Source organism: Phoenix dactylifera, chromosome 11 (assembly GCF_051530095.1).
Source record: "Phoenix dactylifera cultivar Ajwa chromosome 11, Ajwa_hap1_PhDact_Kaust_v1.1, whole genome shotgun sequence".
NCBI classification, from domain to species: Eukaryota; Viridiplantae; Streptophyta; class Magnoliopsida; order Arecales; family Arecaceae; genus Phoenix; species Phoenix dactylifera.
The window spans coordinates 2,274,249-2,289,040 of NC_143200.1; the positions used below are offsets into that span (position 1 = coordinate 2,274,249).

At 38.2% G+C, this 14,792-nt stretch overlaps 1 protein-coding gene and 1 long non-coding RNA gene across 4 annotated transcripts; both read left to right on the forward strand.

Annotated features, from left to right (window-relative positions):
* The first annotated feature begins 416 nt into the window (after positions 1–416).
* On the forward strand, positions 417–2,400 carry LOC149751589 (uncharacterized). Of its 2 annotated transcripts, XR_016397913.1 has the most exons (3): positions 417–1,397; positions 1,495–1,535; positions 1,882–2,400. It is a non-coding gene; the product is annotated as an uncharacterized LOC149751589 (long non-coding RNA). The 2 variants fall into 2 exon arrangements; XR_016397912.1 differs by having other exon boundaries at positions 417–1,535.
* A 2,285-nt stretch (positions 2,401–4,685) lies between these two features.
* On the forward strand, positions 4,686–12,837 carry LOC103712256 (isocitrate dehydrogenase [NAD] regulatory subunit 1, mitochondrial-like). Of its 2 annotated transcripts, none has more exons than XM_008798736.5 (4): positions 4,686–5,451; positions 9,444–9,683; positions 11,384–11,462; positions 12,295–12,837. In XM_008798736.5, exons 1-4 carry the CDS (start codon positions 4,906–4,908, stop codon positions 12,567–12,569), a joined length of 1,140 nt encoding a protein of 379 aa, XP_008796958.1. In that variant the 5' UTR covers positions 4,686–4,905; the 3' UTR covers positions 12,570–12,837. The 2 variants fall into 2 exon arrangements, with proteins under 2 accessions (XP_008796958.1, XP_017699931.1); XM_017844442.4 differs by having other exon boundaries at positions 4,775–5,451; positions 9,432–9,683.
* Positions 12,838–14,792: the final 1,955 nt, after the last annotated feature.

The window sequence follows — 14,792 nt, forward strand, 5'->3', positions numbered from 1 at the left end:
GCATTGAAATCCAATCCAATCCACCACCATAAGCTCTCTCACGCGCGCATATATATATATATATATATATATATATTCGAATTTGCCCCTCTTGGTTTCAAGTTAGCATGTTTTATAGAATGGCAATTTTAGATGAAGTTTGGTCTAGGACCTCTAGGTATAGATGTGTAGGAATAGATTTGCACAATTTGATGAGTCGGTGAATATTTTGGTGTAATTTGACATATTCAATATTCTATTTTGCATGGTTGCAATTTTCTGTTTTCAATTTTCCTTAAAAACTAAAGAAATTGCCACGGGAATGGTGTTTGATAATCTATTTTCTTTTTTTAGTTTTTTTGAAAACTTTTTCTTAGTTTCTAAAAATTTATGCAAGTTTAAAATTTTGTTTCCAAAATTTCTAAAAATCAAACCACTCATGATCCTCCACCATCATCTTTGTTGCTATTGCCTCTGTCACCACCTATCAACCACTATCCTCTCGCCAACCACAATCATCTCCACTATCACTGCAATCAGCATTGCTAACATTGCTGCCAAATGCATTCCATGCAACCATTAGATGTTAGGTTTTTGATTGAAGGAGGCTTGTTTGAGGAATCTCTTTTAGAGATGTAACGTGAAAGATAAATGGAGAATCGACCTTGCGACCTAGAGAGGGGAATTTCAAAAAATTCGATGAAAAGAGAGAAAAAGAAGGGAATATATATTTGTGGTGTGGTTAACTAAGCTGATTGATATTGATGGTATTCGAATTTGATAAGACAAGGATTAGAATTCTTTCATATGAAGTATGCGAATGAAGAACTGGTGGTCTAGATCATTGAGGAATGAGAATAAGAAAGCGAGCAATGAAGATAGGAGGTGGGTCCTAAAATTTAAAGGGGCAAGGAGGCTGCACTGGAACTATTTGGAAATCCCAAGAACATTTAATTTCTCAGGATGGCCATGGCCCTTGCCCCCTCCCCTGCCGGTTCCAGCATTCACAAACTGATGCATTCTTTTAGTCTTCTAAATCTACTTCATATAGTTTCTAGGAGCTTGGGTTGTCTCTATGGTTCATAAACCTTACAAGAATGTTTACCTTCTGATGTCAGCATATGATATATAACGATGACAAGTGCCTCTACCTGTGGGTCGATGAAGAATGGTATGATCAATTCAGGTTTCCAAGCACAGAAGAACGGTACAAAGATAGCAGCAGCAAGACATTCAAACATTGTTGATCTCAGAAAACCATGTTGCCCATGCTGTAACGCAGCACTGGTTTGTAAGCTAGGAAATGATCAAGGAATAGGATGGACTCCAATGGACACAGGCCTATGTGAACTTGGAGAGGAGCACTGTACTAGTAAAGTGAATGCAACTCAGCTATGGTGCTCATATTCTGCCCCTATGTAAATTTCAAACTTCTCTCTTTTTCTTCTTGGGAAATATCGAACCTATTCAACCATCTGATGGTGATTACAAACATTTTAAACTAACTTTTTCCAGAGCAATTCCAAACGGTGGAGAAATTGTTTGCATATGATGAGGTATGGGATCACAAAGTAATATAATTATTGTCGAGTATATCTTTGAGTTTACGGGCTCTAGAAAGGCAAAAAAAATCTTTTCCCCCATGAGAGAAGCAAGTGGTGCAGAGTGCAAAGAGCGAAGCAAGCATTAGCATCCTTGTTTTATTTGGGCCGCACAGGATGAGATAAATTTATTTATATATTGTTCTAGAAACCGACATTAGCATCAGTGGGTGCTTCCAATACCACCCAAAGCTACTGCATCAAGGTTCAAATTCATGCAATAACACTAGCCGCCTGACGCAGACAGAAGTTAGAGGATTAGATGCGCTTCTTATCTTTTTTTCTTTTTTTTTTGGTACAGATGCACTTCTTATCTTCAAGGAATAAATATCATAAGGCTTGGTCTATAAAAAGGAGGAGCCAAGGAGCTCAGAAACCAGACCAGCCTCAGCTCTTCTAAAACTCCAGGTAGACAGTGTCCAACATGAGCTGCACCTACGAGTCGAAAATGGAGAAGACAAGCATGACTGAAGGGCCTCACTCCCCTCAGCTTCACACTGTGATCAAGCACAAGGAGGTCCATGAGGAAGAGGAGAAGCCACGCCACGGAATCTTCGGCCGGCCAAGGAACAAGGAGTGGTCTGAAGAGGAGACCTATGAAATCTCTGAGACAACCTACGCAGGCGACATGGGCATGCAAGGAGGAGAGTGCATCAGGCGCAAGGAGTATATATGAGACCATACATCAAGGCAGCTTGAGAGCATCATCTATCTATAGTTCTGTGATGATGGATGCCATGGCTTGGCATCTTTATATATAGAATAAATCTCTGGCTTATCTACTGTATATCCATATGAATAATACTATACTTCTCTAGTACTCAAGGTATAGCTCTATACTTCAGCCTACTACATTCACTCTTGATATCTTTAGTACGCGCGTGTTTTCAGGTAGATTTTTTGAGAATACTACACCAACTCTTTCCCCCTTCATTTTGATAATATAATCGGGAAAGAAGTAGGCTAGTCTCCGCTTTGAATCCTAAATATATTGGTGCAAGATCGACCGATGGCATTCTAAAATGTTGATCCAAGCCACTGATAATGATATATATAACATGCAAGACATCCGCAAGAATCAAGTATTTTGTAAGTTTTCTATCTATTATGCATCAAGAGGATGCAACTGGACGGCATGAGTAGTGCTAATGTGTTAAAATGCATGATAGGGTGTGAGAAAAATTTTGAATCCAGTCCGTCGATTATGATCGCTCCATAGAAAGCATATGTGAAATAAAGTTCAATATGTTTGCTTCTAAGTCACATGAAAACATGAACTCGATCCAACAACATGTGTGATGAAACCTTTTTGTTTTTGAAGATTGTTTGTAAAAGTTTTTGAGCTTTTGGAAGCAAAGTTTATAGCTTTCATAGAAGGAGTGAAAATAAAGCAAGGAATAGAAAAAGTTTTGTACAGATGCCACCTTGGACATCAATCTGCATGTGGTATTTCACTAATATAGGAATAGCATTGATATCCTTGATAAGGGGCATAGTGGTTTATTGGATTCAGATACAAATAAGGATCTAGTTGTCCAACATGGAATCTACCATATGTTACTATGTCGATATTAAAACATAGAGATGGTCAGACACATGAGACCCAGAGCCCAGCTAATTACATAAAGTTTTAAAAACAAGTATTTTGGAAAAATTATTATTAAAGGCAATGATTAATTATTTTTAAAAGGTTTCATGTGAATTGAAGTCCAATCTAGTCCACCTGCATAAGAGCATATATATATATATATATATATATATATATATATATATATATATATATATATATATATATATATATATATATATATATATATATATATATATATATATATATATATATATATATATATATATATTCAAATTTGCCCCTCTTGGTTTCAAGTTAGCATGTTTTATAGTATGGCAATTTCGGGTGAAGTTTGGTCTAGGACCTCTAGATATAGATGTGTAGGAATAGATTTGCACACCTTGATGAGTCGGTGAATATTTTGGTGTAATTTGATATATTCAATATTCTATTTCGCATGGTCGCAATTTTTTGTGTCAATTTTTCTTAAAAAATAAAGAAATTGACATAAGAATGGTGTTTGTTGATCTAATTTCTATTTTTAGTTTTTTTGAAAACTTTTTCTTAGTTTCTAAAAATTTGTACAACTCTAAAATTTGGTTTCCAAAATTTCTAAAAATCAAACCACTCATGCCCCTCCACCATCATCATTGTCGCTATTGCCACAAACACCTTCGATGTCACCCATCAACCACCATCCTCTCGCCAACCACAATCATCTTTATTATCACATCAATCGACATTTCAAATGCAATCCATGTAACCATTAGACGTCAGGTTTTTGATTTTCAAAAAAAATATTTTTAATTTTTGAAAAACTATAAGTTGGAAGTTGTTTCAAACATTATTAGAAAGCAATGAAGTCTAGCATCACATAATATTTTCTAAAAACTTTTAATTCCAAAACGACAACCATGTACTTAGTTTCTAACATGCATCACATGTGCCCAATGCTAGCTAGATTTGAAGCAAATGATGATTCCTTTTCTAGAAGTGGTAATAGCATCACATGTGCCCAATGCTAGCTAGATTTGAAGCAAACGACGATTCCCTTTCTAGAAGTGGTAATAGCGTGGCCGGTTGAAATTATCATGTTTAGTTAATCGATTCCCAGATTCAAATTACATCTAATAACATAAGACCCAAACTAGATTTACAAACCTAGCCCATATCCAAACTAGTGCCTAATTAATTTCGTGCCTAGGGTGAAGAGCCAAGTGCCTAGGTGAAGGGCTCTTGTTTCACATGAGTATTTATCTATGTTGTATGTTTATCTATCATTGATTTAAGCATACAAATATTCAATCTACATTAAAATTAAGAAAAGAGAGCATTCAAACTTATGATTTCTATATAAGCACCCATAAGTTGTTCCTCTTTAGCAATTATGTCGCATTGCAAGCTTGTCATCTTTCTACAAAAATATATTATTTAGATGAAAACATCCTAGAATATCTTCTTATTAGGAGGCTGCTCTTCTAAATTCCTTAATACATTATAAAATTTCACCTTTATGTAAGTCTGAAATATGTTAAGGTTGGCAAAAGGAAAGCCTGAAAGAGGCAGTGAGTCAATGAGGAGTCGTTGACCCAAAGAACTTTTTCATGTTTATTCCCACCCCCGCTAGGGTTTCGTTAAATTGGTTCGCCCGCAAACCCTAGCTCCGAAATCCTTCCCTCAACCCCTCCCATCCCATGCGCTGTTCTTGAAATCCCCCCAATCGTAAGACAGCAGCAGCTCAAACTCCAACCAACAATGGCGAGACGAGGCCTCCTCCTTCTCCGGCAATTCCTCCGCGACTCGGCCGCCGCGTCCTCCTCCCCTCTGCCACTGAGAGCCCTCGCCTCCGCCGAGAGCCGGCGGTCGGTGACCTACATGCCCCGCCCCGGGGACGGGGCGCCGCGGGCGGTGACCCTGATCCCCGGCGACGGGATCGGCCCTCTCGTCACCGGCGCCGTCCGGCAGGTCATGGAGGCGATGCACGCCCCGGTCTACTTCGAGACCTACGAGGTCCACGGCGCAATGGACACCGTCCCGTCGGAGGTCATCGAGTCCATACGGAAGAACAAGGTCTGCCTCAAGGGCGGCCTCGCTACCCCCGTCGGCGGTGGGGTCAGCTCCCTCAACGTCCAGCTCCGAAAGGAGCTCGATCTCTACGCGTCCCTCGTCAATTGCTTCAACCTCCCCGGCCTCCCCACAAGGCACCAGAACGTCGACATCGTGGTCATCAGGGAAAATACGGAGGGGGAGTACTCGGGGTTGGAGCATGAGGTGGTTCCCGGTGTTGTCGAAAGCCTCAAGGTATAATCTTTACTCTGTCTTGCCTGCCGCCACTTGGATCTCCGTATTGAGGAACATATGCATTGGCAAATGTAATCTCTTTCGCACTTGATTACGATTTGGGTCAATATACTTTATAGGTTTGGTTTTAGCTATATGGTTATGTGTAACTGATGAGGGTGAGAGAGTGCTAGGTATATAGGAAGAATTGTAGGGGAAGTAAAGGTTTTGATCTTTCGCAAGAGGATTGATAATTTTATGTTTATGTTAAGGCATTCTGTAAAGGAGATGACAAGGAAAGTAGAAAAAGGATGTTAGAAAGATGTCCGATTTGAAGCACGCGGTTAGGACAAAAATTTGATCATCAAATTCAGCTTCAAATTGTGCATTTGAGAGACTGATGATTTTTCGTGATCCTTTATGTCAATATTTGCTTTTTATGCCATGCTGGAGTAAGGACTCAATCAAGAAAGACCAATTCTTGGCAACAGGACCTCGGTCTGCTCGTTGGAACACACGCACATACAGAGAGAGAGAAAGGAAGGGAGGGAACGAAAATTACAAGTCATTGTCGGAGGGGAGGACTCTGTGACAGTGGAATCTGAGAGGCATTAATGATACTTTGATAAGAGTACCTCAAAAAAGATAGCAAAGAGAGAACTATGGATATTGAGAGAAGTTGTAGTGGAGGAGGCATCCTCCCCTCCACAGTCATGTAGCCTAAAATTATATGGAGATAGGTTATAAAGGTGTGAAATAATAATTGCTGGTGCATTAAAATTGAGGAGGGTGAGTTGGAGAAGAGATATGGTTGTCTTAAGTGTTCTTTTGTTGTTAGCATGAAGGAGCCCCTACTTGGAGGGATGGATATTGATTATGGATATACAAGTGATATTGGGTATACTGGGACATTGAGCATTCTAAGATGATGATTACTTTGTAAATCACAATGTATTAAAAAGCGGATGGCAAGCATGTAGCTGTCGGGTGTTTCGTGGTGGATAGCAGATAGTGGACACTATTGTAGGCACCATGAACCAAAACAGGCCGCTAAAACATGCCAATATTTTTCTTTCTAAGTACGAAAAAAGATCAATATCTTATGCCATAACAGCAACAATTTCCCATAATTCCTTGCTATTATAGCAATAGCATCAGGGGAAGAGTCAAATCCTTTTTATTTGTGTGCCATAACAGCAAGGAACAGGGGAATGCGATTGAAATAACAGCCAGAGGCCCAGAAATCTACTTTTTTGCTGCTTAGATTGGAAGTAAACAAAAAATAGGGAAGAAGAAAACAAGAAGGGAAAGGAGGATGGAGCAAACAGAAAAATAGAGGTACAACATGCCTCTACTTCTGCCATACTGCCACCACCTTCCTTTACATCCTTTTTATCTGGGTCTTATTGTTTAGTTGTTGCCACACTTGTGATTACCTCATCACGTTCTCCTCCATTCTCATCTATTCCTTTCCCTAATAGCTTTACCTTTCCCTTCATTGCAAAGGCCATTTCCACCCTTAGCTGTGCCTCCTAAGGTGTCTAGATTCACTATGAGGTGTTGAGATGTGAATTCTAATCCAACATTTACATGGCAAGGGCTCTCCATAGATTTCATTCTTCTTTTCTAGACATTGGATCTGCTCAACAGCTCTTCTATTTGAGTTCTGAGACATTGTGTTAATCTTGTGAAAAATGACAATTAATTGGTATGTAAAGTCTGAGGTGAGAGAAATGATGTATTTTGAAGTGTGATTGCACTTGGGTATGCTAGGAAGGCTTAGTAGAATGTTGGGCATCTTTGTTTAACAGAATGCTGGTCGTGAGGAATATTATGACCTGGAATTTGATGGTGTTGAGGTTCACGAGGCATGGGTTGTTGCCACTAGGAGGGAAGCTGTTTGATGACATACTAGTGAAGATCATGTTGTTGTGAAATTTGATGGTTTCAGGGTCTGGTTGGAACGGGAGATGGACTAAGGGAATTGTCTGATCAATGCTTGAGACAGATGTCATTTTTTGGAGCTGCATCATTTCTTGTTATGCACAAATTAACTGATATACAAAGGTGCAGAGTTCTTCAAACAGATTTATTATAGATTAGTGTAGAGTCTGTAGACCCAATGGAGCCACAATGGCAGTGTGCTCTTGGCTTGTGCACAACTTGCAGACTCGGATCAAGGGAAACGAGTTCATGCTTACATTAATAAGAAATGTTTGGCTTTAGATGATGACAATAATACTGGGGCTTATCGATATGTTTGCCAGGGAACTGTAGGTCTTAAAAATGTGCAGTTGGAGAGTATTGTGAAGCCCGATGAAGTCACTGTGGTTATTGTGCACTTGATGAGTGTAAAGCCTTGTATCGAGGGAAATGGGCCCATGTTTACATCAACAAGAACCGGATGAGTTTAGATGATGACAGTAATTTTGTGGCTGTGTTGATCAATATGTATGCCAACGCATTGTAGCTCTTCAACTTATGCAGTTGCAGAGTCGTGTAAAGCCCAATGAAGTCACAGTGTTGAGTGTGTTCCTCTTGTCTTGTGGACGGCTGGCAAACTTGGGTCAAGGAAAACAGATCCATGCTTACATAAACAAGAACTTGATGACTTTGATGAAAATAATCTTTGGGGCTATGTTGATTAATTTGTGTGCCATGTTGAAGCATAAAGACTGCTTAATCTTTTCCATGAATTCAACAAGAACTTGATGACTTTGGTGAAAATAATCATCAGGGCTATGTTGATTAATTTGTATGCCATGTTGAAGCATGGAGACTGCTTAATCTTTTCCATGAATTGGGTTGAAAGAATGTTTCTAGCTCAAACTCCCTGATCATAGAATTGGCAATCAATGGGCAAGCTTACAATGTTCTTGATGTCTTTCAGCAGATGTAGGCATTAGGGGAGGAACGAAATGACATAACCTCTTTGGGGATATTAATAGCCTGTCTTCATGGTGGATTGGTTCATGAGGGGGTAGATACTTTGACAGGTTTTATGGGATTCATGCCAAGATGAGGTATTATGGTGGCATAGTTGATCTCTTAGACCAAGTTGGGCTGTTGGAAGAGGCAGAAGGGATCAGCAGAAGCATGTCGATGAAACCAGACATGATGGTTTTGGGTGCCTTGCTCAATGCCTAGGATTCACAGAGACGTGATTGTTGCAGATAAAGTAAGAAGTGAAATTCTTAAATTGAAGGCTCACCAATCTGGTTGCCATGTTTTAGTCTAATATCCATGCCTCTAGGGTTAGATGGCATGATGCTTAGGAGATGAGTATCCTTTGTGACTTTTGGGTGCTTATTTCGAGTGTTTTGGTGCTAAAAAGCCGCATCTAAAGCCATCTGACTGTTGCAGTGGTTTTTGTAGGGGGTAATTCTGCAAAAAAAAAAACTTTCTGCTATACCAATTGAATGTTGGAGAATTTGGAGGCAATTCATGCAGAGGAGTATTCAAGTCATTTACGCTTGAAGGGCGACCTTTTGATGTTTGCATGAGGCAGAAATCTAATTGCAGTGGTAGCACTACAAAAGAGTATAATGTGAGGGGTGTATATGCAGAAAACCCTAATAGATATTGCTAGGTCCTATAATTTATTCTGTATCAAACATCAAGCACCATATGCTACCATCATGGCAAGAAGATACGTTGTATCTTAACGCTTCATCACATGTAATTTATGCCAAATATTTGTATACATAATTACAGCTTAATATACATGACTTAGATCAATACACTTATATATTGCAAAAATCAATAGACATATTATATAAATGCCATGTATTTAATTGCCACTCACTTTTGTTGCTAAATTGGATTAATTCAGTGTTTGACAATTTCAGTTTCAGTTGATAAAAGAATATTTCTTGTGACCTAGTAAACATGACAACATTACGTGGGCCATTTTTCTGGATTGTTTGACATGCAGTAACATTTTCTTCTTTGCCAGTTTGTTGTGCCCTGTAATTTTGTTTCTTGTTTTTTCCCCTAACCAGAAACCTTTCCAGGTGATGACAAAGTTCTGTTCAGAGCGCATTGCAAAATATGCTTTCGAGTATGCATACCTGAACAATCGGAAGAAAGTTACAGCTGTGCATAAGGCCAATATTATGAAGCTTGCAGATGGTCTATTCTTAGAATCTTGTCGTGAGGTTGCAACAAAATACCCAGTGATAAAGTACGATGAAATCATTGTGGACAACTGTTGTATGCAGCTGGTGTCGAAGCCTGAGCAGTTTGATGTCATGGTACTTTTCTCTATCTTTTTTCAACATTTACAGTGCAGATGTTTATTTTTCTAGTCATCTTATTGGTTGGCCTGATTGTTCTATCCGTTAATTGCTTATGTCAATGGTCTCTTTTATCTCAATGTTGATAGATTTAAAGATATGCAGTATATAACGTTTGAGTTGTACTGCATCATATAATTCTTTATCTCACTATCATTTGCTGTATAGTTATTTTCTGCATCTATGGAATCTTTATTGGATCCTTTGATTAATCTGATATTACATTAGGTACTTGATGATGGAAACATTTGAATTGTATTTAAGTGATTTATTAAATTTCTTGACCTGTATTTATAAATGAATCCATCTTTTATGCAATCATGCGATAACCATTGTATCTAATGATGATAGATTTCGGACTACTATATCAGGAACTTTTGAAGAAGCACATGGACAATGTCAAAATGGATAACAGCAAGACAGCTGAAAAAGTTTATACTCTTTTAAGTCTCGAACATATTACCAGGAAAAGATTGTTGCTTGAATTCATTAGTTTTAGAGCCTCTATGCAGGTTAGAGGGCTATGTTTTGTGGCAGAATGGACATTGCTTGGTTGTACAAAATGGCCTTCTGGGTTTGTAGATAGGTTTTATGAACCGTCATTTTTCCAAAGTGGGTTTATCAAAAGCGACCAAACAAGTTTTTTTCTACATCATTATTCTAAAGGTTTTATACAAATCCATTTTCTTAAAACTTGGCACCAAACAGTCCATTGGAGATTGGAACAGAACCGGCAACTCTATTATGGAAAATTATATAATTTGATTAGGTTCAAGTTACACCTGATGTAGTTCTACAAGAGTTACACCTTTTTTGAATTGAACAATGGGGGTCACACATTGATTATCCAAGCTATTAGATGTGATTTACTACTTCTAAACTACTTACACATCAAAAATCATATAATCTGGAGATCTCTAGGCTATGCATCAAGTGGTCAAAAATTTGCAATTTAGAGAACACAATAGTACATATTTTTTGACTACTTGATACATAAATTAGAGGTCTCTTAATCACATAATTTTTGGTATGTAAGTATTTTATAGATAGTAGATAATATTCAATGGTTTGGATCATCAATGTGGATACTCATTGTTCATTTTTTTCAGAAAAAGGTGTAACTCAATGAGAGTTATACCAGATTTAACTTGATCTTTTGTAATTTAATGGAAAGTAAAATGGTTTTAAACTACTCCTTTGGGGTTAGAATAAAGTTAAATGGTACTGAACTACTCCTTTGGGTTTAGAATCATATGAACTGCTTATTACTGGTTCGTTTTATGTCCCACTTGATGCAAAGCCAACAAACCTACAATACATGGCTAAGTTTCAATTAAAAGAATAACATGAACAAGTGCAAGTGGTTTAAATGGCATGAAATCAGTAGAGATAGTTCATTTGATTTGAAGCAAAGAAAACTCCAAAACATCTCATCATTGGTTCTAGACATTTTAAATGCAGTAGATAATACCAAAAAAATGCAGTAGATCATGGTTAGCCTATTACTTATTTTGCATTGCGTGGTTCGCCCCCAAATCCCACTGCCAGGATCCTCTCTCTCGCTCTGTGTGTGCGCGCGCGCACGCGCCTGTGCACATTTATTTCCATCAACATTTCATTTCTTTGCTTGTATCATGCATATTTGTTCTTATTCGCAGGTTACACCAAATCTGTATGGCAATCTGGTGGCGAACACAGCTGCTGGTATTGCTGGAGGCACCGGTGTAATGCCAGGAGGTAACTAATTCTCGATAGACACTTAAATGCAGTTTCATTTTGGTCACTTGGATTTGTCTTTATTTTGTAGTATGCTTATTACTGCTTCCAGCACTAGGGAATGGTCTGCACTGTTACCATTTCCTTATACAAGCACTACTTTTTGTTAACTTGTGTATAAACATAGGGCCTTGGGCTATGCATGAACCTAAAAGTCGTGAAGCCTTATTGACTGCAATTTTTAGACTGTCATGCTGGCTGTGTGCAAAACAAATTATGCAAACAATCAAATAATCTGTCGTCCTCTTCATGTGCCATAGCTGAAGGTCAGAATGGGGGCGTTAATGCAATCACATAATAGACTTTATAGATTACTAGAGTCTTGCACATGTGGTGAACGTGCACAAGCTTCTTTTTTTTTTCTTAGGGGAGGGTCGTCAGTGCTTGCAGGAAAACCTTTTTTTTTTTTTCCTGAGAGGATCAAGTAGGAAAAGAGGGGACTCTGAGATGAGTATTTAATTTGTTGGGGGACTCTTAAGCTGCAGGCCTTCGTGAAGCTGGCCTGAAGGCTTTCCCATTATAGTAGATACCAGTTCGCTTTGCTGAGTGCAGTAATTGATATTATTTTTTGGCTGGCTGTCAATCAGCATGTTTCTTTGATGTTCTATTTTGTTGTCTTGAGTTGTGTCATGGTGCATTGTATGCTGGAATCTGCTCCATGCATTTGAGTGGTTTTCGGGTGGGGCATTGAAATGCTTTCAAGCAGCTGCTGAGGATGTATTCTTTAATTGACATCATATTTCTTTACTGTCAACAACTTCACATTTTTTATTTCCCTTTTATCTTTTGTCAGGCAACGCCGGTCAAGATCATGCAGTTTTTGAGCAAGGTGCTTCCGCTGGCAATGTAGGAAACCAGAAGATAGTGGAACTGAAGAAGGCAAATCCAGTAGCTCTTCTTCTTTCCTCGGCAATGATGTTGAGGCATCTCCAGTTCCCTTCATTTGCTGACCGGCTAGAGACCGCTGTCAAGCGAGTAATTTTGGAAGGCAAATACAGGACCAAAGATTTAGGAGGGGTTAGCACCACCCAAGAAGTTGTTGATGCAGTCATAGCAGCGCTGGACTGATGATCCTGATCTTTTTGCCGAGTATTGTTGCGGACAACAGATCATTTGCTTCTCCTAAAATATTAATTTTGTTTTATGACCTAAGTAACTTTGATATTTACAACTCCCACTATGGCAACCTGATTTCAGAAACATGATTCTTTTTCTTTAGATGATTCAATTCTTGTCCAATATAGATGTATCTGGATTTCAAGTTATTTCATGTAAAGTCATAAATTGGAAATAAACAGGCAGAGGCATTCTAAATAATAATAAATTTACTGTGTTATCTCTCTGGCAGTTTGGCAGTTTGGGGGTCTACTAGTTGGACAATGGATGCTATTTTGGCTTGCACGAGCTAAGAGTAACTAGAAGCTGGCATTTTGAGTTTATTGCAATGCAATTGATTGGTCTAATCCTTAGCTGAAAATGCCATTCCCATGGCATGATACCAGGTACAGTTGTTTGTCTTTAAAAAGCGGTTAAAACAAGAGCCACACTGGTTTGGAGAGGGAGGGGAGAGGGAGGGAGCATGGACTCTCATGAGTACTTCCTGAGGACGATGCACCGAGTGGATGACCTAGGAGAGCTTTTGGATCGGTTGGTGGGTGATCGGCCGACCATTGGAGCAAGCGAGAAAGGAAACTGAATTTGGCATGCGATTGTATAGGATTGGATTGCACACAATCAGGCACAAGAATCTGCAGTCAAATTTTCAGCTGTATCTGAGCTTTGAAATTCTCATTTCTTTCTATGAGGGAAGTAAACTAAATAAAAAACTTAAAAAGTTTTAGAAAATTATGAATTGATGATTCCTGAACAAATTCCTTGGTATTTCAAATCCATACTGTTTGGTTCTCAATCATGTCATAGCCGCCACCTCCTCCCACATCTTCTCTTTCCCTCCTGCCATTTTTTGTTCCCACTCTTTCTTCACTTCATGTGTATCACACACATCTTTTGCCTGTCAGCCTTAATGATTGTGCATGAAGTTTCCTGAAGTTACATAAATTTGGCCTTAATATTTGGATGCCATCCTCGATCAAAACTTGTCATTGATTATCGGAATCTTTTCTATGTTTCATTAGCTCCCTTTGTTGCCTCTTGTGCTAATGAATTTTATATAATTCTTTCTAAAATATTTTGAGGTTTCTTTATAACTTAAGACCCATATTTTGCCAATGATTCTATAGTTAGCTTGTCCCTGTCGTAGGTAAATGGCAACCAATGAATGGCAAAATTGATCTTGGTGCTATTATATTGTGTCTCTCAATTATTGAAAACAACCGAAGGTAGTGCATGAATTAATTAGTTACATTTTGTGCAACTTTTATCAATCAGTAAATACACTGTTATCCATCCAAAGACTCTGCGATAAAGCTCTCTGAAGAATCCCAATAAGGATAACAGGTTAGGTTAACATTGAAAGTTGAGGAAAGAAAGAGGAGTATAATATAGTTAAAAAGGCAATAATAAGGAAGGTAGCATTTAATAGGAAATTTATGGAGAACTGAAAATATCTATTTGCAATGCTTAAAAAATATTTTAGTTTGAGAATACACGAGCATGGTTAACCTTATCAATAGCTGAAATGTTTGAACTTCTAGTTGTCTGCTGTTCATGTATTAAGCTGAAATGTTATCCATCAGTTTATGGTCGATAATCCCTTCAAGCCTAGAAGTCCATGCCACATTGTGGCCAAGCTTTATAGACACAACAGGGATATTTTCATCGACTAGTCCTTTTCAAAAATTAAATGGAGATGTTAGCCTGTTGAACTTCATTATAAAAATTATGTTCTCCAAGTTTAAACCTGAATTTGATTTCTATAAATATATCTATTATAAATCAATTCACAATCAACATTACATAAGGCAAATTTTATCTCTTTGCTGTTTATAAATGAGTTAACAGGTGCTACTCTTTTCATGATTCGGCAAACACTACTGATAATGTTTTTGATTCCACCCGTCAAAAATGAAATACTGAAATAAAGAGACAATGCAAGAATGTAAATTGTTTTTCAAAAGAAGGCTGTTAAGGAGTTCTTGATAGAAATGAAGCATTTATTATAATGATCTTTTGATTCTAAGCAGTTCTGAAACAAACTGATGATGACAAGCAGTTGATTCCTCTTTACCACCTTCTCTGTGAGGCCTCCTGCTCGCCGAAACTCCTCTTTAGGAAAGAAGAAATAACCAAGAAATAATATCATTTGTTTCCCAAAGAAACATCAATGTTTAT